The sequence below is a fragment of the Oryx dammah genome, unplaced genomic scaffold (assembly GCF_014754425.2).
Source record: "Oryx dammah isolate SB20612 unplaced genomic scaffold, SCBI_Odam_1.1 HiC_scaffold_6, whole genome shotgun sequence".
Classification (NCBI taxonomy): Eukaryota; Metazoa; Chordata; class Mammalia; order Artiodactyla; family Bovidae; genus Oryx; species Oryx dammah.
The window spans coordinates 18,388,024-18,414,496 of NW_024070190.1; the positions used below are offsets into that span (position 1 = coordinate 18,388,024).

Below are 26,473 nucleotides of genomic sequence, written 5' to 3' on the forward strand. Positions count from 1 at the left end.
ACATCTCAGCCCCACCCCTCAGCATGGCTTGGTCAGGCCTTGGCCAAAGCTCTCTCTAGGGCTCCAGACTCAAGCATCTGACTATCCATCTGCACACCCAACAGGGCCTCAAACACAGAATGCACACAGATAAACCAAAAAACCAAAACCCCTCTCCATTGCACTAAACGGACCAGACATATATCAACTTTCCCAAGTCTGGAACCTGGGACTCTTCCTTCTCTCTTCCACATCCAAGTCATCTTATCTGACACCCAAAAATCTTTCCAATTCATTCTCTCCTCTTCAAAACTACTTCTGCTTTGGGGGACTACCTCTATCCCCTGATATAATAATCCTGCTTATCCATGTGATTCTAATAAGGTTGACCCCACCATTCTGATCTAGCAGTGGTCAAGGGACACAGGCCTGGGCACAGAAAGTATTCCAGCTACTTGGCCACTGTCAGTGGTTAAGGACTGAGCTATCAGAGTCCTCCCCAGAGGACCTCCCTGGAGATTCAGCGGCTAAGATTCTGCACTTTCAGTGCAGTGGGCCTGTGTTCAATCCCTGGTCGGAGAACTACATGACATGTGGTATAACCAAGGCAGTGCAGAACTTTAAAAAACAAACAAACAAACAAACAAATCCTCTCCAGAGTTCTAATAGAGAGAAAGACATGTTCCTTCCCTGGCAGCCCAGTTGTTAGGGCTCAGCGCTTTCATTCAAGGTGGCAGATGCAAAGAAAGAGAAAAATGATGGAGAAAAATGTGAACCCCGGAATTCCTGCTGCTCAGGGCTAATTTGCCTACCACAAAGGAGTGTGTGCAGGCTGCCAAGGTCCCTTCTCTGCAGCTGGGTGTGCTAATGATACAGAGTAATCCCACTGTCTGCTAACATAGAACTCTTTACTGTGTACAAAGCCCATCCACAAATATTGTCTCCGCAAAATGTTAGGAGTTGACCAAGGTCCAGAACTCAGACTCCACAAGCTTTTCACTTGCGTCTTCACAGTCTCACTGCTGGAGATAAAACCCCTGGGTTTCCGGGCGGGGCACACTTTGCTGAGTGACCAGGATGAACTCTGCCTGCAATAATCAGACCATCTCCAGCTCTGGCATCTGCTCAGGCTGCAAGACATACTGTACAGGACCTGCAGAATCCAGACTCAGAATTCTTCCAGGAACAATAGCTGAACCATATGAATGCCAGGCTTCACAAGGCAACTGGATACAGAAACGGGCCCTTGCTAACCCTATCTAGGCCCCACAAAGCCAGTAATGATAGAAGGCCACCCCCAGGTTGAAATGTGCCCACTTAGCTAGGTGAAAGAGCCTGGCAATGAACATAGCAAGAAGAAGCCCTAGACCTGGCTAGATTGGCTTGGACCTGCCACTAAGCCTCAGAGACCCTTTGGAGACTTCCGTGTGCACTGTGGATAGAGGCAGATGCTCAGACTCTTCCACAGGGACACTCTGCTGGCAAGTCAGCACCAGGGCCTTGATCTCCTTCTTGAAGTTGGTGTTGAGAAAGCCATAGATAAAAGGGTTGACACAGGTGGAGGCCATGGCAAGCAGGTGGCACACCAAAAAGATGAGGTTGCCATGACAAATGGGGATGGCCTCATGGTACCAGTCTTCCAGGCTATTGAACACATGCAGGGGCAGCCAAAGCACAGCAAAGGCAGCCACCATCGCCACAAGGGTCCCATTGATCCGCTTCACCTGCCAAGCCCGCGAGCTATAGGTGCCCTTGCGGAATACCCGCCCCTGATTCCGCAGGCGCTGGTAGATGCGGACATAGCAGACCAGGATGAAGGCCAGTGGGATGCAGTACTGGAAGAGCAGCAGGAAGGTGGTGTAGATGAGGCGGTGGCGGTCCAGGGGCCAAGACTCAGTACAGACCACTTTATCTGCCAGAAACTCCACAGCCTTGGAGTGGTTCTTATGCAAGACATTCTCTAAGATGCTGTTGGCCAGGAATGGCAGGGAGAGGAAGCAAGCAATGAGCCAGATGACCACAATCCCCAGGTAGGCCTGGGTGACACTGGGTTTCCAGCCTGTTGGATTGATGATGAGCTGATGCCTCTCCAGAGCCACAAGGACAAGGGAGAGGATGGAAACTGTCACTGACATACACTGGATAAAGGTGGATATCTTGCAAAGGACCTCGCCAAAGACCCAGTAGTCCATGATGGTGTAGATAGCCGTGAGTGGCTGGCAGATGAGGCACATGAGGAAGTCGGAGAAGGCCAGGTTGGCAATGAGCAGGTTGGTCACATTGGCCTTCTCCTTCTGCCTAATAGTCACACATACCAGGCAGAGGTTGCCCAGGACCCCCACAATGGTCTCGATGCTGTAGGAGGTGACAATGAAGACCATGGGGTCTACGGAATCCTGGCAGTGGTCAGAGAAGTTGTATGGAGTGTACAGTGAAGCTGGCTTGCTCTTGTTTTGACCCTGTGGGGATCCTAGGAACAGCAAGGCCAAGAAGTGAGAGGTGTTCATGGTGGACAGGAGAAGATTTCAGGAGATTCAAGGATGATGCCTGCAAAGCAAAGACAAATGGCACTTAGGGATACCGCCCCCTGTGTGGGATCCAGGGGAGAGTGGGGGCTAGGTAGAGAGCTTCATGGCTGCTTCCTTTCCAAGGCTGAGACCTGGAGAACCTGAGATTCAGAGACGTAAAGCAACTTGCCCAAAGTTAATTAGCCCACACAGCTAATAAGCAATGGGGCCCAGATACAAACCCAGGTCTGTCTGACATCAGAACCTGTTCCACAGACTCCCTCTGACCTCAGGGTTCGAGGCTGTTTTGATGACGAAGAAATTGAAATTTAGTATGCAGAATTCGGGGACAGAATTATTTAGGGAGCACGGGTAGAAATCCCCTTATCACACTGTACGCAAACAGAAATAGCAATACATTCTTCCATGTGCTCAGGTCCTTCCATGGCACCCTATGCCCTTTAAAAAAAGGCTGTGCTGGGTCACAGTTGCAGCACAAGGGATCTTTGATATTCGCCGTGGCATGTGAACGCTTAGCTGAGGCATGTGGGATCTAGTTCACTGACCAGGGATCAAATTCAAGCCTCCTGTATTGAGAGCATGGAGTCTTAGGCATCCGACCACCAGGGACGTCCCCACATTCCCTTTAGGACAGATCCAGAACCTCAGGACTTGACATGAAGTGTGCCTTCCTGGTCTCAGCCCCTACCTACTCTGCCAGCCTTGTTTCTCAGTGACATATGGCAATACTGAAGACCGCCAGGTATGCCGAAGACTAGGTCTTCAGTACACCAGCTCGCTCCTCCTGACCCAGTACATACACATCAGGCCGAGGTCAAGGGCTGCCCACTAACTACCCTATGGGTCCCCTCCATGCCTACGCTTAAGCCACAGCTTGTAGCTCCCAGAAACTGGCCTGGTCCACATTTCCATGTCGGCCTGGTCCTTTTCCTCTGGTGCCTCAACACAAAGGACTCTCTGCCAAGATCTAATTGGAATTTGGACCCCAGAACCTCCAAGTGGTAAAGCCAACAACAGATATTTCGATATGGTGTGCCATCGTATCACCACACGCCATCAGAGTTCCCTTCCTCATGACTTCTCTAGTCATCACTAATTCCACAAGCAGTTCTCAGCCTTAAGGAGATCAGAATCACTCCAGGAGCAGATCAAAAGCACAGATTCCAGAGTCCCTCACCAGGAAATGCAGTTAAGTGAGTTCAGGATGGGGCAAAAGAATGTGTACTTTAACAAGTGAACCATATGATTCTGATCACATGGTCCTTGGACCCCATTTCAATAATCACTGTTTAGAAAGGGCTCTATTCAGATATTCTTTAGGGCCTTTATAATGATTGTGTCTATCTATGAACTGTTTACATATAAATGTTCTTCATGATCAAGTGCTAAGTTAGAGGCAGTTTTTACAGGGTATAACCAAAATTAACCAAAGGTCAGTAATACCTATAATATCTGTCAGCTGTCATAAATGTCACTTACTATAAATTTAATTTGACTTAGAAAGATGAATCACATTTGGCCATGGAAAGATTGTCATGAATTCAAAGACAGTTTATAGTTTAGTTATTTCAGTTACCCAATCCCAGAGACAAGAGAATTTTTCTTCTGGTTCTTTTAAACTGTTTTTTAATATTTACTCATTTGGCTGTGCTAGGTCTTAGCTGTGGCACATGGGATCTTTGATCTTCATTGCAGCTGTGGGATCTAGAATGGGGGCACTGAAGGCAGCAGTGAAGATCCGCTTGGCTTGCAGCCCCCTTCTCGAAGAATCTCTAAAGAGTAACACAAGGGATGGTCACCAGTGAGCCAGGAAACTCCACACCAGTCCCTGCTGACTAGACCACGTGGATGCCTGGACCTAAATCAACCCTTCTGCACAACAACTAGGACTGGGGCAGAGGAGGGAAGTGCTAGGGCTGGGAAAGCAACAACATGGGAAGGAGACCTTTGGGGAACCAAGAAAGGAGCAGAATTACCAGATGGCCCTTGCATCTTTCTCCAGAGCTGCAGACACTGGAAGGAAACTACTCCATAAGAGCCCACCCTAGAAAGGCCCTCTGTGCACAGGAACCGAGGATTTCCAGAAGCGGACTCCAGGGGCGGGGCAGCAATCATTCAAACCCTGAGCCCCAGGTCAGCACGCAAGTTAGATTCCTTCTGCAGAAAGTGCACAGAGGCAGTAGGGAGAAGGCAGTGGGCATGCAGAGGCAATTCTGGTCTAAGTTTGGTCCTGCAGACACCTGGAAGACCCAAGTAGCCTCAAGGGTGGTACCTGGATGGGACCTGGGGAGAGAATGGGAAACTGAACCTGCCACGCCCAGAGGAGCAGAAAGGGGAATTTGGAAAGACAAGCAGGAGAGAGAAGGCAGGAACCAATCTTGGAAAGAGCCCAAAGAGCAGTGGGTGGTCTTGCCTTACTGTGGAGGGCACACCCATTGCTGGGAGACAGGGCAGAAGGGACAGACATTAACCTTCACTCAGCTTTGGGCTCAAGACATCTCCCTGAGCATTAATCCAAACCCTAGCCATGGGAGAAAGGCTCTATTAGGCTGAACCATATGAAATCGCCAGTATCCAACTATTTTCAACCTGCAAAGACAGCAAAACCATATGGCTGGATTTTATACAGCTCCATTTTAAAGAGGACACTGAGGCCCAGTTAGATGCAAGGAAGCTGCCCGAGGTCCCCAGAGTGTGTGAGTGACAAAGCTGAACTAGAGCCTTGGCTAGTCTGATTCTGAAGGCTTGGCACCAGGCCATGCCAGACAGATTTTTTAGAAAGGAGGAAGGGAAGTCTGTGCTAAAGTAGGAGGTGAGCTGATGTGGGGCAGGAGAAATGGCAGAGGCAGAGTTGGAGACAGACATCCAAGGTCCCCAGCAAAGCCTGACCAGGTGAGCACCCCGCAGTGCCAAGGTATGGCTCAGCAAACCGACAAGATGCCCCAGCTGGGGTGGCATTGCCCAGGGTCCCCTGGCCTTGGGCCCCAGCACATTGGCTCAGACCCCTCCACCTCCCCAGCCGCTCCAAGGCTATCCCAGCCTCTCCAGCCCCTCATCCTTCCCAAACAGACCCAGGCTTGGAGTTCCTAGTGGAATGACACTCTCAGATACAGCTGTCTCCTTCCCAATGCAGTTTGGAACCTCAGAGGCCCCTCCTGAGGGCAAACACAGGAGCAGAAGCTTCCAGGGGCGAGAAGTGGGCTTGCAGGGCTATCACCAAGCGAGTGGCCCTCAATGCGGCTTTTCACCTGGATCACCATGAGGTAATCACACCCAGTAATCACCAGGGCTGCTGAGTTGCGACCACATTGACCACTTCAAGACTTCCTGGGTGGTTTAGAATTCCCCCAAAGGACCGCACACCAAGACTGTCTCTCACTTCCCAATGCATTCCTCGGAGATGCCCAGTGAGGACCAGGAGGCCTCAGGTCTTCCAGGTGCCCAGAGGGTGGTGATTCTGGGAGGGGTGGGGTGGACTATAACGCAAAATCAGTGGAATAGTGTCTCCAGACTTAGTTCCCAGGCAGCTCTCATGATAAGGGGGGACCACCTGCAACCCCCAGGGGAGCCCTCCCAGAATGCAGCCTGCCTTCCCAGCCGTCAGATGAAAACTAATGGAAAAGACAAATAATATAATCTTCTCAGGAGGTAAGAATGGAGACAAGGATGTCTGCTTTGTTTCCTGAAATTTCAGCAAACAGCTCCTGTCTCCTGAAGCCCGCGGCGCCCACACTTGCCACGCACCCCTTACCTCCTTTGCCTGCAGCGCGCAGAGAACACCGAGGCTGTGGGAGCCCAAATCCGCGCCAGAGGCAGGGTTCCCGCACCAGCGCCGACTGCTGCGCTCCGAGCCTCGGGCTCTGTAAAGCCCACCGGGCGCCTGGCGGAGGCAGCGCGCGGCTTCCCGGGGGCCCCTCCGACCCCGGCCCCTTCCTCCCTCGGAACCCACGGAGCGCATCCACGGGCCCGTGCCGGCCTCACCTGCTCCGGCAACCCGGCGCTCTCTCTGCTTGCGGAGCGGAGCCGCCCTGCCAGTTCACCCGCACGCCCGGCTCCCTCCCGCGCCGCCGCCGCCGCCAGCCCCCGCCCAGTCTGCCGCCCCGCGCCGCCCACGAGGACGCTCCAGCCGCCGCGGGGGACCCGGGCGCCTGCCCCGGGGCCGCGCCCGCGAGCCTTCCCATCTGCCCGCAGCTGCAGCCAGACAAACCTGCCTTCTCCACGCCCACCCCCGCCCAGGCCAGCGGGCTGGAACTGTTCTCTCTGAGCTTCAGTGCCCTCATCCATGAAACGGGCATAAGAAGACCTGCCTTTCATAAACTCATGCACAGACATGAATTGCAGGCCGCTGTGAGCCTGACTCTCCCGACAGACACAGAGCTGGACAAAACAGGTGTCCCGTCCTCGGGTCATACTGGAGTTCCCAGCCCAGGGGGGAAGGCAGGCCAGGGGCAAGTAAATCAGTTACTGCAGAGAATGAGATGCTGTGGGGAAATGGTCAGCTATAGACAGATGGTCCAGGGAGCGGGCACAGTAAAGGCAAAGGCGCTGAGGCTGGAGGTATCTGGTCACTGGAGATCACGGGAGAGCAGTGTGGCTGGAGAACGTCGGGGCTTTCAGAGGGGCATTCGGGAAGAGTCAGAGAGGCCCTCAGAGATTCTGGAAAGGCCTCCAAGGTTGCTGCAACAAGAGTCAAGTAAGAAAGCTCTTCTCCAGTGGAGCCCAGGTGACTTAGGACTTGCCTGAAATGGCACAGTGTGTATTACAAAGGAGCTCCAATTCTGAATATACTGCCTTATCATTTCCTCCAGGAGGCCACATGGTACAATCACCGTTTGTACCTGGAAGACCTCTTCAGAGTAGACTCTGCTTCTGGGACACTTCCTGAGCGTCAGACATGCACAACTCATCTATAAAACCTTCCATCGCTCCCACTCACAGAAATCAAGTAAAGCAGTGGTTACCAGGGGCCACGGGTTTGGGGAAATGGGGAGGAGATACTGGTCAAAGGGTCCAAACTTCCAGTTATAAGATTAACAAGTTCTGGGGATCTAATGTACAGAAGGGTGAGTATAGCTTATAACACTGTATTATATACTCAAAAGTTGCCAAGAGAGTACATCTTAAATTCTCTTATCATAAAAAAAGAAATGGTAATTATGTGAAAGGGTGGAGATATTATCTAATGCTTTGGTGGTTATTGTTTTGCCATATGTAAGTGTATCAGATCAACTCATTGTAAACCTTGAGTGTACATAATGTTATATGTCAATTATATCTCAATAAATCTGGGGGAAAAACAAACTTCCACGGCTCCCCATGACCCACAGGACACGGCCCAGATCTCCCAGCCACCCCCCCACACACACCAAGTAACCCCAGATGTACCATCCATAGTGCTGACTATGGAAATGGTTCCAGAGTGGTGGGCAGTGGCCCCTTCTAGAAGTACAGCTGTCATTTACGGTGCAAGCGGGCTCTGCAGACAATACCCTATTGGATCATCAGAACAGCTCTGAGGGTGAGCATTTTTATTTCTGTTTTACTGATGAAACCAAGTGAGACTCAAAGATTGAGCAACTTCCCCAAAATCACTCAGCTAAGAAACTGAATGGTCAGATCCTGCCCATCAAACACCCAAGCCTCTGCCGGCTGGCTGCCCAGGTTTGCACCTGCCATATCTCCTTTCAGGATCACTCTCCTCCCTACCTTGACTCCCTGGGAAACTGCTGCTCCTCCTTCTCAGCCCAGCTCCAGTGTCCCCGTGCCATGATGTGTGCTTGCTGCAGAAGCAGGTGGCACAGCCTGTGTGTATGTTCATACAACATACTCCCGTGTCCAGGGCACGGCTCCTGCCTCTGCCCTAAGAGCCCATTACGGGTCCACACACAGTGACAGCATGTGACAAAGGAAGGAAAGAATGCACTTAGCAGAACTTAATTATAATGACTCATTGGAAAAGACCCTGATGCTGGGACAGATTGAAGGCAGAAGGAGAAGAGGGCGAGAGAATGAGATGGTTGGATGGCATCACTGATGCAAAGGACACAAACGGGCAAACTCTGAGAGTTGGTGAGGGACAGGTTAAGCCTGGCGTGCTGCAGTCCACGGGATCATGAAGAGCTGGACACAACTTGGCAACTGAACAACAACAATCATAATGATGGCTTCCAGAAGTCTAAAGTGAAGAGTCTTTCCTGTTTAGAAACCACTCACTTATAGACAACAGCTCTCTGTGTGGGCAAGAACTCAGACACTGACATCTCCTCCTCATGGGGCAGCTATGTGGGGCCATGGGTTGAGGTCTTACTGGTGAGCCTTTTAAACAACTTCCCAGAGCTCCTAGGCCTTAGCTCAAGCCCATGTAGAACAGAGAGCAGCTGATGGGGCAGTGAAAATAGTGACCAGATCCTGTGCCAGACAAAAGTACTTTCTCTTACGCCCACCTCATAGGGTATGATCATCCCATATCACGGGTGAGAAAGCTGAGGTTGGGGGAACTGGACTGTCTTGTCCCCTTCAATCCAAATTGTAGATAGCGGGGTTGGGGTTTGAACCCAGAATCCAAGCTCTGTCTCCAGCGTCCAAATACCCCTGAGAGGGGATAAGTAGACGGTTCTTAGTTAAGCAACATAGCAAGAGCTGGCTGTCAGAGCTTTTGCTGACAGGAAGGAGACAGCAACCCCTGGTGGCAGCCGAGCCCTGAAGAGAGCGGAGCAAGAATATCTAAAGCTCCCTGAGAAAACAGCCCATGAGCAAGAAATCTGGAGCTGTACTTCCCTACTCGCTGTTATAGGAGGCCAGGACCCCAGTCTGGGAGATCCTACCAAGGGGCAGACTGCATTCCACAGTATCTGGGGGACAAGCATCTTGGAACAAGTGATGAAACTTGAATGGAACCTGGGGTTGAGAGGGTAGTTATGTCTCAATGCTAACTGCCTGAATCATGATGGTTGTGTTTTGGAAGAGCAGGAGAAGGTCCTTTTCTGTAAGAAATAGACAATAAAATTAGTATTTGGAAAAGAGGGGCTTCTTGTTGGCAGCTTACTCAAATGGCTCAGAAAAAATACTGTTTATCCCCACTTGTAGTTTTTCATAAGCCCAAAATTGTTTGCATTTATATATATGTAAACTTTTGAAGAAGGCTGAGCGCCAAAGAATTGATGCTTTTGAGCTGTGGTGTTGGAGAAGACTCTTGAGAGTCCCTTGGACTGAAAGGAGATCCAACCAGTCCATTCTAAAGGAGATCAGCCCTGGGATTTCTTTGGAGGGAATGATGCTAAAGCTTAAACTCCAGTACTTTGGCCACCTCCTGCGAAGAGTTGACTCACTGGAAAAGACTCTGATGCTGGGAGGGATTGGGGGCAGGAGGAGAAGGGGATGACTGAGGATGAGATGGCTGGATGGCATCACTGCCTCGATGGACGTGAGTCTGAGTGAACTCCGGGAGTTGGTGATGGACAGGGAGGCCTGGCGTGCTGCAATTCATGGGGTCGGACACAACTGAGTGACTGAACTGAACTGAACTGAAACCTTTGATATTTTTAAATATATATATATATTTTTAAATATCAAGTTTTTTTAACCTTCATGGAATAAAACAGAAATAGAAACTGAAAGCAGTAACATCTAAAAATAGAATTGTTGGGCCAGAAAGAATGTTAACATCAGTTATGTGAGTAATAGGAATATAGACCATTTGTTTCCTTCTCTCTGTTAAAGAAAAATTCATAATTATAATTTTATTTTTAGAAAGAATAAAAGAGGGAGGGGGGTTCAGGATGGGGACCACGTGTATACCTCTGGCAGATTCATGTTGATGTATGGCAAAACCAATACAATATTGTAAAGTAATTAACCTCCAATTAAAATAAATAAATTTATATTTAAAAAATAAAAAATAAAAATAATAAAAGAAATTAAATGATATCTCATAGCGCAGAGTATAAAGCTTAATAACAATCATTCTAGCCTCAGTTTCATCATCTGTAAAATGGAGCCAAGACTGGTTTAGGTTCATGACAAGGTGAGGATGCAAAGGATTAAAGAATAATCCTTTGAAAACTTCAAAGTCTTTCAAAGACACCTGGAAGGGAGACATGAGGAAGGGACGCCAGGACTTCAGGATCAGGCAGCAGACATGGGTCTGGTCTTCCAGGAAACAGAGCCTCTAAGTGGTAGGCAGGTCTGCTGAAGAGGATGCACCTGCTGGGGAAGGTGGCTCCCAGATGCAGGGAGATCACATGCTCTTTGTTTGCCTTTTCTTCCTGTTGAAGCCATAAAGAGGCTGGGCTGTTAAATAACTTACTCTGATCACAGGCGAAAAAGGTAAGGGATTTCAGCTAAGTGACCTACCCTTTTCCTGCCTGACTCCAGACAGGTGGCATGGCCCTGGCTCCCCACCCTGCCTTTCTCCAGGGTAAAGCTGGACTTCCCATTGCCTTTTCCCAGCCCCTCCTTACTGGTGTTTCCCTCCTTCTCTATTCCATTTTAAGGAAGGACAGTGCAGAACATGTCTGCCACCAGAAAGAATGGAGGAAGAGGGCGCAGATGATCAGATGAAGCTGATCATCTCAAAATAGCATTTTTCCTACTAAATAGAGAATAAGAGAAAGACAAGGACAGAGAGATATCATTTCCCCAAAAGCCCACAGTCTCCAGGTTAATCCTCTGCTAACCCAGTGGAGTCACTAGCCCCCAGTGCATCAGCTATCCCTTTGTGGGGGACAGGGAGAAATAGCAAAGTAGTTCAGCCTGTATGTTTTGTATTCACGTCCCTAACTCCTGTTCCTGCCTCCTGGGACCTTCCTGGATCCATTCAAAATGTCCACAGTCATTTAACAAAATTTTAAATCATCTGTATGTGCTATGTGTTAGACAGTGGATGGAGTTCAGTTCCTCAAGACATGTTCTAAAAGAAGTTTTGATCCAGGAATTCCAAAATGGATGCAAATGAAATATTAAGTAAAATACCCACCAGATTACAGCATGTTTTGTTTTGTTTTGTTTTATTCATGTTTGTTTTATTTTTTTTTCTTTCTTTTTTTTTAATTAAATTTATTTATTTATTTTTAATTTTTACTTTACAATTCTGTATTGGTTTTGGCATAGATTGACATGAATCCACCACAGGTGTACATGCGTTCCCAAACATGAGCCCCCCTCCCTCCCCCCTCCCCACAACATCTCTCTGGGGATGAAGAATTTACTCCAGGCTACTCCCCATCTCAGATTGTGCTCAGCTGTGCTGTCCTTCCAAGCTCACCTGATACAATAATGTATGGGTCAGCTATCACAGAGTAACAAACAACTCAAAGTCTCAGTGACAAACAAACATAATTTCAGGTCAACTGGTAGTTAGCTGAGCTAGGCTGTGCTCGAGGGGGCAGCTCTTCTTTGAGCTATGGGCTCAACTGGACTAGCTCCTCACCAAGGTTTAAATTCCTCCACCTGCACTCATTGTGGGCCCAGGCTGAAAGGGCAGTTCAAAAGAAGTCCTACTCATTAAGATGGCACAGATACAAGAGGACAAATCCAGCTATAGAGGCTAATTTCCAGTCCTACTTGAGTCACAACTGCTAACGTCTATTGGCCAAAGCAAGCTACATGGCTGAGCACAAAGTCAAGGGGCAAGGAATCATCCTGCAACCACCCTAAGGCAAAATCAAGTCACAAGGCCACACCCCACATAATAGGTCCAGAAACTAATCCAAACTGGGGTTGGGGGGAGTAAAATAAGTTTGAACAACAGCCAATCATGGATAATAATATAGTTTTAGAAATACTAAAGGAACCAACATTTGCTTCTATCACATTAAATCAAAATACAAAATCTCCCCCCAATCTTCATTATCCAGTCCAATTCTTTTTTCCTACAAATAATTTTAGATCTTCCATCTATGAAAAAACCCATTGCATTTTCTAATGAAAAAAAAAAAAAGCTCAAAATTTCCCTTCCACTAGAACAGGTTCACTCCATTGTCTGGGAGGATTCTCTGTTTCCTGGATGTCTTTATTCAATTGTAATTTTTTTTTTTCCACAAATGTGTGCTGGGTCTTGTTTGAAAGCCCATCTTGGATTTAGGGTTCTTGCTGAGCTGGCATGGAGCATCTTTTTTGTTACCTGGAGGTAGTGAAGGCTGGGAGGGTGAAGAGAGGAGCATGGTCTGGATGTGCCAGTCATTAGCCTTATATATACATGTGTGCTCAGTGGCGAACAACTCGGCGACCCCATGGTCTGTAGCCCATCAGATTCCTTTGTATCTATGGAATTTTCCAGGCAAGATTACTGGAGTGGGTTGCCATATCCTACTCCAGGGTATCTTCCCGACTCAGGAATCGAAACCAAGTCTCTTGCATCTCCTGCTCTGGCAGGCGGATTCTTTACCAACTGTGCCAGCCAGATGTACAGGCTGGTGAGCTAACAGGTATAAAAGCCCAGGCAAGTGAGGAGGGCTACACTGGGAGCAGAAGGCTCGATTTATGGCGGGAGAAGTTGCCCAGGGAAGGCTGGGGCAGAGTTCCTGGTCAGCCAGGAGCAGGTCAGGTAGTGGTCAGAAAGACCAAAAGGTCAGACCTGGGACACTGTCCCTGGCCCCTGGGTGTCTCTCTCTGACTTCCCATCTGTTACAAGCTGAACTGTGTTCCCCTCAAACTCATCTGTGAAGTTTTAACCCTCAGGACCTCAGGATGTGACTTTATTTGAAGATGGGGTCTTTACGGAGAAAGTCAAGTTAAAGCGAGGTCATTAGGATGGACCCTAATCCAATGTGACTCGTGTCCTTACAAAAAGGGGAAATTTGGACACAGAGACAGACGTGCACAGAGGGAAGATGACGTGAGGACACAGGAAAGAGACAGCCATCTATTACTAGCCAGGTAGAGAAGCCTGGAACAGATCTTTCCCAGAATGAACCAACCCAGCCAATACCTTAGTCTTGGACCCTGACCTGCACAACCAAAAGACAACGCATGTCTGTTGTTTAAGTCTGCGGTGCTTGGTTGCAGCAGCCCCAGGAAATGAACGCATCATCTCTCAGGGTCTGTGCTTTCTGCTCCTCTCTCCTTGTCCCTCTTTTGTAGGGTGACCAACATCTCTGCTTTTCCTGAGCCTGCGGGGTTCTCCAGGATATGGATATTGAGGCTAAAAGCAGGAAAACCGGGACAACTTGGTCATCCTCCATCTTTCATCTTCTTCAGTCTGTCTGTGTCTCCATCTTTCCCTCCCCATCTCTCTCAGGTCCTCCTTATTCTGCTAATGCCTTTCATAATGTCCATTCTACACACAGCATCTGGTCTGTGTGTGGCCTGTGATGATCAGTCAGGGAGGTGGTATCTGGAAGGTGCAAGCTGGCCAAAAGCAGAGGTCTTCATGTCTTGGTGACCACATTGCTGCTCAGAGAAGGTAGCACCCAAGGGGTGGCTCCCACTATAATGCCTGGGCAGCCAGGCCGGCAGCAGGTAAGGGCCCAGCACAGTTAGTTTCTTTAAAACTTTCTGCCAATATCCCAGCTCTGCAGGTTGCAACCCACTTGTTCAGTTGCTAAGTGGTGTCTGACTCTTTGTGACCCCATGGATTGCAGCACGCCAGCCTTCCTTGTCCTTTACTGTCTCTCGGAGTTTGCTCAAACTCATGTCCATTGAGCTGGTGATGCCATCCAACCATCTTATCCTCTTTCACCCCCTTCTGCTCCTGCCCTGCGTGTGAAATCCATCAGGGATAAACATGGGTTTTTTTCTTTCTTTCCTTTTTGTTTGTTTGTTTTGACTGTGCTGCATGGCTTGCAAGATCTTAGTTCCCCGCCCAGGGATTGAATCTGAGCCCTCGGCAGTGAAAGCACAGAGTCCTAACCACCAGGGACCACCAGGAAATATCCAGGGGTCAGCATGTTTTTAATGAAAATAAATATAATAGAAGAAAATATACCAGTGTGTGTGTGTTTGTGTGTGCACGCACGCGTGCGTGTGCCCTGAGCCACACAGTAATTTATATTTCTTACTGTTGATTATAGCCACAAAGTCTGAGAAACCTAGCCCAGCTCACAATGCCAGCTTGAATGCAGAGAAGCTTGGGAAGCCAAGGGTTGGGGATAGTTATATACAATCATTCATAAAAAGAGGACTTGGGCAGAGGAGTCAGAAGCAAACCCTTGGGCATCAGGAGGACAAGCAAGGTCTGCTTTGCTGGGCAAGCTGTTTTAAAATAAACAGTATGGCAATCATTCTGATAGTTGTTGCCTTTTTCCTACAGTTGGCACTATTCTGATAGCTGGTACTTATTCTGACTTGTGCCATTTTAATGGATATTTTTATTAACCTGCTCACCAGGCTAAAACTATGGAAAACACGGTCCTTTAAAATTTAATTCTGAATATAAAACATTTGGGGAATATAACATCCTTGAACCTGTGTCAATGTATATAGTATTGAGGGAATACAACAGTCAGAAATGATGTTTTTGGTAGATAACTATTATATGTTTTCCATACCAATATATATTTGACGAAAGAGAACGATTTCATAAATAAATGATTAAAAATAAAATTAATAAATTTTTAAAGATAAAATGTAAATAAATAAATAAAGTGACTCTTATGCTGGAAGCAGAGACTTTTAAAAACTCCAGCAGGCCTCCTTCAGTTCTGTGTGTTCCTGCGCTTGGCAGCTGGCTCCGTTCCCAGATGTGGGATAATGCTCTTGGATTATTGTAGCTGTCTAATTTATCTACTGTTACAGAAACAATCAGACGCAGTGCACAGCATACACCTCCAGTGCTCATTTGTCAGAATTCGACTTCTAACCAGTCTGGAACAGGAAAGCCACACTTCCTTTCTTAAGTGCTTCATAATATATGGCAGTGGTTACACCTTACATAAGATAGCCTGTTTATACCGATGTTTAAACGCTAGTGCTTGGCAAACATTTATTTTCTGCTTATTTGTGAAGCGGATGTATTTCGGAAGACATCGTGGGATGGAAAACCAGCCTCGTCGTCCATTCGTTTATCCATGCGCTCATTCAGCGAGCAGTCATTACCAGACTCCTATCATGCGCCAGGAGCTCTCGCAGGTTCGGGATGCAGAAGCGAGCGCCATTCTCACCGTTGTGGGTGGCAGTTGAGCATCTATCCAGAAAGTCTCCTGGAATGTTTGAGAAAAGAAGCACTACTCCTACCTCTTCCGGTTATGCCTGCTTTACCCCGAAGTGGAGAGGAGCTCCCCAGGGTGGCATGACCCCAGGAGCCCAAGTAGAGCGCCAACCGGGCGGGGACCCGAGCTGCGACCCTCAGCGGGGCCGGCCTGGACCAGACGGCTCACTCCGCTCCGGGTCCCGCCCTCCTCCGAGCCCCCACGACCAAGCGCAGGAGCTCACAGCACGTGGGCGGCGCGGCCCACAGGTTTTATTGGGAGGAAGCTCTGGGCTGAGCCGCGTTGCGCAGCTGCCGGCTCCCTCCCCTAATGACTTAGGGCGGAGCAGACGCCCCCACCGCCAGGAGTGGATGAACTCGAGGCTCGGTGTCTCCACTGAGTTGCCCCGGAGCCCGAGGGGAGGGCAGCGGGACCCTCGACTTCGCCCACGGGCCGCACCGTAGCTGCATTCGGGCCGGACCTCGCCGGGCAAGCCGGGTCAGCCCTCAGGGCGGCCAGGTTACGTGGGAGCGGACCCAGCCCTGCGTCCTCCGGCTCCCGCGGGAAATCAACTTTTGAATCCCACACCACGGGTTCGCGTTCGGTTGGAGCCGCTCTCGCTGTTTAGGAAGAGCTGGGGGCAGCGGAACTTTGGTCAGTCCTCTAGCTCCTGCCCTCCACCTGGCTCGCTGGGGCTGGCGGGAGTCGCGAGAGAGCCAAGCTGTGCCTCCTGCTGGGAACGGGGAGCAGGCGGCACAGGATCCCTGCTGGAGTCTCAGGACCCACCTCCGGAGGGAGGAGAAGTGGGGGTGGGCGGAGGTGACGCGGTGCCCCGGGCAGGGCCCGCCGAAGTGGGACTCGGCCTCCTCACCATCCCCCCGCCCATCCTTAGGGTAGGTTCCAGTAGTGTTTAATTGCATCTTGGGCTCTCCAAGAACTTCTCCTTTTATGGCAGAAAGCGAAGAAAAACTAAAGAGCCTCTTGATGAAAGTGAAAGAGGAGAGTGAAAAGGGGGTCTTAAAACTCAACATTCAGAAAACTAAGATCATGGCATCTGGTCCCATCAGTTCAGGTCAGTCGCTCAGTCGTGTCTGACTCTTTGCAACCCCATGAACTGCAGCATACCAGGCCTCCCTGTCCATCACCAACTCCCAGAGTTCACCCAAACCCATGTCCATTGAGTCGGTGATGCCATCCAACCATCTCATCCTCTGTCATCCCCTTCTCCTCCTGCCCTCAATCTTCCCCAGCATCAGGGTCTTTTCAAATAAGTCAGCTCTTCGCATCAGGTGGCTAAAGTATTGGAGTTTCAGTTTCAGCATCTGTCCTTCCAATGAATATTCAGGACTGATCTCCTTTAGAATGGGCTGGTTGGATCGCCTTGCATTCCAAGGGACTCGCAAGAGTCTTCTCCAACACCACAGTTCAAAAGCATCAATTGTTCTGTGCGTAGCTTTCTTTATAGACCAACTCTCACATCCATACTTGACCACTGGAAAAACCATAGCCTTGACTAGACGGATCTTTGTTGACAAAGTAATGTCTCTGCTTTTCAATATGCTGTCTAGGTTGGTCATAACTTGTCTTCCAAGGAGTAAGCATCTTTTCATTTCATGGCTGCAATCACCATCTACAGTGATTTTGGAGCCCAGAAAAATAAAGTCAGCCACTGTTTCCACTGTTTCCCCATCTATTTGCCATGAAGTGATGGGACCAGATGCCATGATCTTACTCACTTCATGGCAAATAGATGGGGAAACAATGCAAACAGTGACAGACTGTTTATTTTTGGGCTCCAAAACCACTGCAGATGGTGACTGCTGCCATGAAATTAAAAGATGCTTGCTCCTTGGAAGAAAAGCTATGACCAACCTAGACAGCATATTAAAAGGCAGACACATTACTTTGCCAACAAACGTCCATCTAGTCAAAGCTATGGTTTTTCCAGTAAGTCATGTATGGATGTGAGAGTTGGACTATAAAGAAAGCTGAGCACTGAAAAATTGATGCTTTTAAACTGTGATGTTGGAGAAGACTCTTGAGAGTCTCTTGGACTGCAAGGAGATCCAACCAGTCCATCCTAGAGGAAATCAGTCCTGAATATTCATTGGAAGGACTGCTGCTGAAGCTGAAACTCCTATACTTTGGCCACCTGATGTGAAGAACTGACTCCTTGGAAAAGATCCTGATGCTGGAAAAGATTGAAGGCAGGAGGAGAAGGGGACGGCAGAGGATGATGGTTGGATGGCATCAGCACGAGTTTGAGTAAACTCTGGGAGGGAGTTGGTGATGGACAGGGAGGCCTGGCGTGCTGCGGTTCTTGGGGTTGCAGGGTCGGATGTGACAGAACTGCTGAACCGAACTGAACTGACTGGGCTCTCCAGCTTAAAACTGACCCACGTCTCCAGGATAGATCACATCCTGGGCCATAAATATAACCTTGATAAATTCAAAAAAATCGAAATCATTCCAAGCATCTTTTCTGACCATAATGCATTAAGATTAGATCTTAATTACAGGAGGAAAACTATTAAAAATAAAAATAAAATAAAATAAATGAATAAAACTGACCCATGGGTTCAAAACTCATTCATAGGCTCAATGGTCCCTTGAAGAGCTCAAAGATACTGTATATACTCAAAGATTTGTATATTCCCTAAGGAGGAACCAAGACCCTGCCCCAAGATTGCTCCATTGTTTCTTGACCTCCCCTATCTTGTTTGTGAAGCTCCCCGTTCCCTTATCAGCAATGTTTAAACCTGGCCTTTGGAACTCCAGAAAGGTCATGTAGGCTGAATGAAGTCTTATTTTCTAGAAACAAGAAACAGGGACACAAGCTTTGTGTCCCAGGGGGGCCCACAGGTTCCTACTTGGTTTCAAGCTGATCCCTAAGAAGTACTGTTAGAAAGATGCCATTCCTCCCTCCCCTTGAAGGCTGCTCATAGGCTTTAAGGCTCTAATCCCCCTCCTGGCTCCCACCCACCAGGGCTGTGGTACTGTATGGAGGAGGAGGAGGTGCAGGAGGGCCCTGGAGCCAGGTGATTGGCTGTGAGGGAGGCGTTGCATTCACACCAGTGAGTGACCTCAGGCACTCCATCCCTCGCTCCTCAGAGCCCGGGTGCCCTGATTCCCTAATGGGTGGCGCTGGAAGCCAGTGGGCAGAATGTGCCATATGATGCCAGTAAGAGGATATGCCCTCCAGCTGCACTCCTGCTGGAGGGTCAGTTATGCCCAGACGTCCTCCAGAGGTCCAAGTCCAGGCCATGAGGCATAGCTTTGCAGGGGCCAGTGACTCTGGGCCAGGGGCACTTGAATGAGATGGTGGGTACTGACCGATGAATCATCTTGGCTTTGGAAGCGGTTCATGCAGATCTTTATGCGGGTACATCAGGCAAACTGGAACTAGCTGCTGGGTGCCCTGTAAGTGAAGCTGAATCTGCCCTCTGTACCCCGACACCAAATTAAATTTTGGAGATGGTGTTTTGGGTGAAGTAAAAAAGATAGCTTTATTGCTTTGCCAGGGAGAGGAGGTCACAACATGCCCTCAAAACTGTGTGTCCTGGAGCGGTAGTGAAGAGTTGTAATGGTTGAAAGCTGGTGTGATCAACTGATAGACATCATTCTAATTGGTTGGTAGGTAGGAGATGAGTTTGAGTAAGCTCCGGGAGTTGGTGATGGACAGGGAAGCCTGGCATGCTCCAGTCCATGGGGTCGCAAAGAGCCGGATACGACTGAGCAACTGAACTGAACTGAGGTGGGAGTCAGCATTATCAACCTGAGGTTCCCACTGGTCTGAGCTCTCTGTGATGTTAATTTCTCCCACTGGTGGGGCAAAAGCTCAAAGCTACTGTCTTGTGCCTCCTTTGAGGGGAACACAGCACTTCCCCAAGGCTACACTGTTGCTTCTGTCCCTGCCTTAGCTCTATCTCTGCATCCCCCTCCCTTCCCCAGTTAGCAAAGGTTTGAACCTGTTTCTTGGAACTCAGGGAGGGTCTTAAAGGTTGAATGAAGCCTATTTTCTGTAATCAAAAAACGGAGGCCCCAGAAAGGCTTTTTTGCCCAGGAATCCCACAGGGTCCTGCTCAGTATCATAAGGCCCCAAGAGATATTTTGTAAATAGAAAGGGAACAAGTGTAGACATGAAAGACCCAGAAGGTCAAGGATAAGACATTCTCCATCCCTTTCTTTCCCCTTTTCCTTCCACCCTTCCTCCTTCCTTCTACCCCTTTGTCCATCTTTCCAGCCTTTCTTCCATTCTTCTCTCCCCCTTCCCTCCTTGCTCCCTCCACCCTTTCCTCTTTTTCTTTCCCTCCCTTTCTCTCTTCCCTTTATCATTTCCTCTCATTTTTTTCTTCCCTTCCTTCCTTCCATTGAACAGATGTGTTCTGGGGTCTGCCGGGTGCTGTTCATAGTTTGCGGGAAACTTTGGTGCCCTTTCTGTCATGACAAGTACTAGCAAACGTTTTTGCACTGTGTCACCTACCCCTGCTCCTTTCTTCCTTTATCAGTTAGCATATATCCAACAGTTGCCTTAGAGAAAAAAAGCTAATATGATTATGGACTTCACTTTCAAGAAGGAAGGTTAAAATCAAATTTAGAGATTGAAGTATATTATGTGAAAAGCTGAATAATAGTGAAATTGAAGAGAAAAAGTTAGAATTTTACATAACCTCCTGCTCATTCTGCCTCTGTAACTCAGCTTGCTCCTTGCAAAGTCTGGATCACGTAGGTCACGTAGTCTCAGAAAGTGGGTATTTACGATACTAGGAACTGGAGCTTATCTCACTCACCCTTGTCCTGCTCTTTGCAATTGCCCAGCCCCTGCAAACCTGCTTAATCATGCCTGTCCGTGTAAAGGTCAGGCATCCCCCTCCCCATCATGAAACCGCTTAGTTTAAACCAGCCTATTAGCAGGTAGTGTTGCCCACTGTAGTCTGCCTATAACAACTCTGTAACCCCTTTGTTCGGGGCTCAGAGCTTGGAGTGTTAACTCCTCTGGGCCGGCTGGCGTCATAAACCGTAGTTCTCCAACTCTTCAAGCGTGGTGCTTGGTTTCTGCATTACTGGTTTCTGCAACAGAATAATTCCATGATGTCACAGAACAAGGATGTGAGATGCCAGAAGACAGCAAGAGCATCATTAGAGGGAAACAAGACAGCGGCTGAGTTTAGAGAATGGAGCGGTTTTTGTGGGTTGGACGGCAAGGTGTTATAGAGAAGGAACATGTGTTTCAAACAGGATTTTCCTATTTGGAAAAGAGAACATTTCAGTCCAGGAAAGGGAAATGACCTGGGTAAAGGCTCAGCAGTGGGTCTTTTGTTGTTGTTTGTCACGTATGTTTTCCAGGGGAAAGTTCCAACCCAGGAAACCTTCACCATCTCCCAGGGCCCTTTGGCACCACTTCCTCTTCAGCTTTGTATCTCTCGCCACATTTTAAATTCAGCTGTTGGTGGGCTCAGGGGAAGCACCCAGTTTCTCCCCGCCCCTGCCCTGACCAACAGACTGGTCACTTTTGGCTGCACGTAAAGAACTCTTTGGAGAGGCCCTCTAAACTGAAGAGAGAGTGTTGAACTGTTGTTCCCAGCTTAGTGGTTGAAATGCCAACTGTAGTTTTGTTGGCTCTGGATGGGCCAGAGCACCGCTTTCAAGGCTCATGCTCTGACATGCTGGTGACCTCAGAGGGCCTGAAGTCAAAGATTTCAGTTGGAATTCCTGGTGTGGCTGGCCCAGCACTCCCAATCCAGGGAGTGCTCTCATTTTTCTTGCACATTGTATGTACATTTAGCAATTGTTCTTGGATGTTTTCCTAGTAGAGGTGTGTTATTTGCTGAAGCCATTCCATGTTATTTGGTTCTGACATACTTAATCCATGAAGGAGTAGTTGATTTTCAAATGTCTGATGAACCTTGATCCTAGCAGGTATTTGGGTCTTTCCTGGTCTTTCACTTGAGTGAAATCTGATCAGTATACTGCAGTGATAGCCAGGCTGTGGAAGTTGAAAATTATAAGTTTATTCGCTCTGAGGCTGGCATTTCTCTGTGATTGTTCCATTGTATCTTTTCCAAGACTAGGGAGATATAGGTGGCAGGGGTCCCTCTAGGCTTGTAACCTTTTGATATTGGTCATTAAGTAAAAGAAAAAATCCCTTTACCAATACTTGCTGGTTGCTCAGAATAAAAATTTTCTCATTGGTACATTACAATTAATTATTGAAAAGTTCATATTCAGGTACATATCGTGTGTGTGCGTGTGTGTGTGTGTGTGTGTGTGTGTCTAGGCAGAACAAGGAATTTCTTTTCCTTCCAAAGACAGTGTAGTGATTCTCAGAATCTTTATGATCTTTCCTTCCTTTCCTACATCAGGTGAAATCCGGTTAAAAGTGTTTCCTTGGAACAAAAAGGAAAGGGGAAGATGGCCCTGGTGGTAAAGCCTCACTGATGGCTGTCTAATATCTAATGATATTGTCAAAAGACAGTTTTGAAAGTTTTAACTCCATGTGTTATAAAAAAGGGAAACGTAGGTCTAGAGATATCAAGTGATTTGGGCAAAGTGATGCAGCAGATTAAAGATAAACCAGGATCTGAGAACAAGTTCTCTGACTCTGGGAAATAAAGACACATACAGAATCTTTGCACACTATTATCAAAATGTGTTAGACAAAGAAAGCAGTGATCAGTAAATTAAATGTTTGATCAGCAGCATAAATGAAACAGCTCTGTTCTACACTTCATTAGGAGTGATTTAACAGAATTTTCAAGAAAAAAAATTTTTAATGGAGGGTAAAATATATTTCAAGAATATAGAGATCTTTTACAAAGACATATAGGGTCTGTTTGAAAAATATTCTTATAAAAAAGCTATCAGATGTCATTGCCCTTGACATTCTCATAACATGATATAAGGGTTTTGGAGGTATAAAATGCTAAGCTAATTAAAAGTTATCCAGTTGCTCAAAAACTATTCAATAGCTGTTTTATGAAAGACAGAAGCCAAGCACAGAGTGTATTAAAAGACAATAGACACGTGGTCTTCCCCATCTGCATGGGATGCAATCAGTACTGTAGCTGGGCTATACTTCCTATTCCCGAATCCCAATATTATACAAGAAAATAGAGATTAAAATAGTTTCTGAATCAAAAACATTTCAAGAAAAAAGAAAAATCAAAATAATTTGGGTACTGAGGGAGGGAAAACCAAGTGGTCTGATGACCAAAGCTATCAGCTCTAGCCCCGGCCTGGCAGTGCCTCATCCCCGTCCTCCTCAGCTGCCCCTCATCTTCACCACAGTCACTGAGGAATTTGGAACGTCAGAGCCCTGCAATCCCAGAGTCAGGATCTTGAGGAGGTGTGGGGGGAGGGGCTGCCCTGGGGCTGTTTTTCTCTGCCTTGTCCCCTGAAGGGAGGCTCTGGGATGGTCAGAGAGAATGGTGCTGCCAGCTGTGGGCACATTTCCAGCGCTACGGCTCAGGCGGCTGAAGAAAGGCCTTCTTTATGAGCTGCAGACATGCCTTCTTGAAGCTCCTCCAGAAGCAACCACCCTCTTAGAGCTGGACTCTGGTACACAGCCCTCAAGACAGCCCTGCGTTCCCCACTCAGGAGACCGTGCAGTGAGCTAGCTCACCTGCAGTCAAGCACAGTTTGGCTTAGCTTCAACCCAGGCCTCCTCCTTCGCTCCCCACCTCTCCAAGGCACTATGTCACCCACCCCGGACAGCTACTGACCACCTGTGTCGGTTGCATCATTAGAAGCAGTATAAATAGAAGTTAAGGGCACTGACTCTGGAGCTGAGAGCCCTGGGTCCACACCTGAACTCCACACTTGAAGCTGCATGATTTGGGGCAGGTTACTCAGACCTGTTTGTGCCCCTGTTACATTACATTATCTGTCAATATGGAGTAATGATAATAATGGGTCTCAAGGCACGAGTTTTGAGGTTGTTAAATGAGAAGGGCCTTAAAGCCCTCTGATAGTGCCTGGCATGGAATATCTGCTCCTCAGATGTCAGTGACAATTGTTACTTTAACCTGTAGGGACTCTGGGCAAGGGCATCACAGCACCATCCCTGCCCTGGGTGGGTAGTGCTGTCATCTGGGAAGCTGAACACGTTTCAGTCATGAAGAAAGAAGTTGGTCTTGTGATTCTGTGCATCTAGCATCCAGCGTGGATAGAACACAGGCTTCTTGTTCCCCAAGAAGAGCTAAGCCTTCTAGTCAGTTTCTTCCAGATCTTACACCTCTGAGATATCCTGAGTTTCAGTCACTCTTTTAAAAAAAAAAAAAGCTCCTGGTTACACAGGCATAACTAGGTGTAATTGCCTGAAGAAATAGAATCGACATGAATTCTTAAATATGTTACTGTTCTTGAGGCCACCTCTTTGGTTGTGTCCCTTTGGAAATGCAGCCTGGGAAAATGCAGAAGAGAGGCCAATCTGATTTGTGGAATCTTACGTGAGTTTATCAAGCTCATAATGCCCAGACAGATGCATCTCGTAGAATGAAGCTTCCATGCTCCGAGTGAGTCCCTTCTCTTATTGTGTGAGGCCAGTCCTCTCAGTTTAATCCTCTTCCCAACTCAACAGTCAAGGGTAGGATGGGAGGAGGGATTTCACACCATTGCCATCTTGGCTGCTAACTTCTGTTTGTCCAGAAGCATCACCTTTCGGTGGCTTTCAGGGCTCATGTCAGTGAGCTGAGGTTCAGGTTCTGCCCACTTCATGCCCAGCACGACCTCAAGCAGAGGTCAGCAAACTGTGGCCAAGGAGCCCCATCTGGCCTGCCACCAATCTTTATAAATAAAGCTTTATTTCTATGAACTGACCCATGAACTGACATGCTTGCCTGCAACTGCTTTTTTGCTGTGCTGGCAGAGTTGAGTAGCAGTTGTGAGAGGTCACATCCCCCACAGAATTTAGAATATGCCCTACCCAGGTCGTTATAAGAAAAGTCTGCTGATCCTCGACCTAAAGGGTAGAGAGGGTGTCCTCCCAGGGCCTCATAGGGAGGCAGAGATCACGATTTCTCTGCAGGCAGGGGAAGTCAGGACAAGAAAGGGTGAGATAAGAATGTCGCCTGTAGGGCCAAGGAGACCAGGTAGTGGCTGAAGTGCTTTGAGACAGGCTCTTGCTGGTGCCCAGGCTGAAGGAAGTAACAGACTCAACTCCAGCGGCAGTTGCCCCAATCATAGGGCGTGTTTTTCTCATCACAGGGGTCACGTGACGCAGTGATGGGGAACGCAGCGGGTTCTCTGAGCCCATCCCCTGTGCTCCCACGGCTCTGCCATGATGGCTGGTTATAGTCTCCAAACAAAAGCGTCCTTTGGGGTTTGACTTTATATTTGTAAGTACTGACTCTGAACTGAGGTTCCCATTTTTTCAGCTACCAAAGCCTCCTCACTCTTTCGAAAATGTTGAGCTTCTCTGGACCATCAGCTGTGTATGAAGTATCCACAAGGAACCCGTACACTCCAAGCATTCAGCTGCAGTGGGCCTTAGTGGCAGCACGTGGGATTTTTCTTTGCGGCACACGGGATTCTCTAGTTGTGGCGCGTAGGCTCCAAAGTGCCCAAACTCAGTAGTTGGTGCTCGGGCTTAGTTGCCCTGAGGCATGTGGTATCTTAGTTCCCTCTCCATGGATCAAACTCGTTTCCCCTGAATTGTAAGGTAGATTCTTAACCAGTGGACCACCAGGGAAGCCCCCTGTTCTATTTTCTTAATACTGTCTCAAAGGATGGCTTAACTGGAGTCCTTAGTTTTTGGTTTTTGTTTTTTTTTGACATCAGGGTAAAAATATTTTCCAACAGATTGTTAAAATCCTTCACAGAACAATGCTAAGTAAACCTTACAAAATATAAAACTATGTATATTATGATTCCAAATTTTTTGTCTCTAATAATTGCCTATGTCACTTTCTTCAACACACACACACACCATATTGCAAATTAATACATCAAAATATTGACAGCTATATTCTCTGAGCCTAATAGTTACTTTTATTTTCTTGTCTATACTTACTTGATTTGTACTAAAATTGTTGTGCCAAAATATCTTTTTAAAAAATTAACCATTTGTTTTGCTTAGATATGTTATAATCAGAGAAAATACAAGTTATATATGATATAAATATAGAATATTTTAAAGTGCTTATGTATTTCCTGTAATTCTGTCTCACAGAATAGAATTAAATGGTGCTCATTATAGATTATTCTGTTGCTCTGTTCCCTTTTTGAAGTCATTTAGAACTTGGAGACAATATTGACAAAGGGTACAGAGAACAGGGTGGAAAAGAGATGCCATTCAGAGATGAGGGACCATCATTTCCACCAGTTTAATTAGGGTCAGCCAGTTCCTGCATCGCTGTCCCCTTCTTCTCTTCCTGGATAGTTGATTTGGTATCTTCTGATAAATTTCATCTTGCAGTTAAAGGGCTGGTGAGCTTCAGCATCTCAGCGGCCAGGTCCCTAGCGGTCAGGAGCCTTGTGTTTTTAATCAAGACCTATATGGTTCTCTTTACTCAGGTAAATTTTACTTTCCCAGATTCCAGTAAATTTGAATGGAGAAGAGTGACATTAGTTGAATTTCAATTTTTTCATTTACTTCTCTGTAAATGTGCTCAAAAGACGGCATTAGGATGGTTTGAACAAGGCCAGAATAACATGCTTGCTAGGATCTGATTCCTACTGACTCATCACCCCTGTATGGTACACTCAGGGTAGGCAGAAGGCCTGCTATCTGGAGGCAGGAGGTGAGGATGGTTTGACAGTAGGAAAGGGAGCCCATGGATGTCAAGTTCAGTTCAGTCACTCACTTGTGTCCGACTCTTTGCGACCCCACGGACTGCAGCATGC

The 26,473-nt window shown here is 47.7% G+C and overlaps 1 protein-coding gene across 3 annotated transcripts; it reads right to left on the reverse strand.

Annotated features, from left to right (window-relative positions):
* Positions 1 to 871: 871 nt before the first annotated feature.
* NPY4R2 (neuropeptide Y receptor Y4-2) lies at positions 872 to 6,563 on the reverse strand. 3 transcript variants are annotated; one of them, XM_040242149.1, is made up of 2 exons: positions 6,489 to 6,563; positions 872 to 2,526 (listed from the first exon to the last, which is right to left on the reverse strand). In XM_040242149.1, the coding sequence occupies exon 2, from the start codon at positions 2,484 to 2,486 to the stop codon at positions 1,353 to 1,355; it is 1,134 nt and encodes a 377-aa protein (XP_040098083.1). In that variant the 5' UTR covers positions 2,487 to 2,526; positions 6,489 to 6,563; the 3' UTR covers positions 872 to 1,352. The 3 variants fall into 3 exon arrangements, 1 of the variants encoding a protein (XP_040098083.1); XR_005721324.1 differs by lacking the exon at positions 872 to 2,526 and adding an exon at positions 4,006 to 4,279 and having other exon boundaries at positions 6,489 to 6,562; XR_005721325.1 differs by lacking the exons at positions 872 to 2,526; positions 6,489 to 6,563 and adding exons at positions 4,006 to 4,279; positions 6,259 to 6,339.
* Between the last annotated feature and the right edge of the window lie 19,910 nt (positions 6,564 to 26,473).

What these genes read in the sequence shown, in the direction of transcription:
- NPY4R2 (XM_040242149.1), bottom strand. Translation starts at nt 2,486, where the DNA reads ATGAACACCTCTCACTTCTTGGCCTTGCTGTTCCTAGGATCCCCACAG.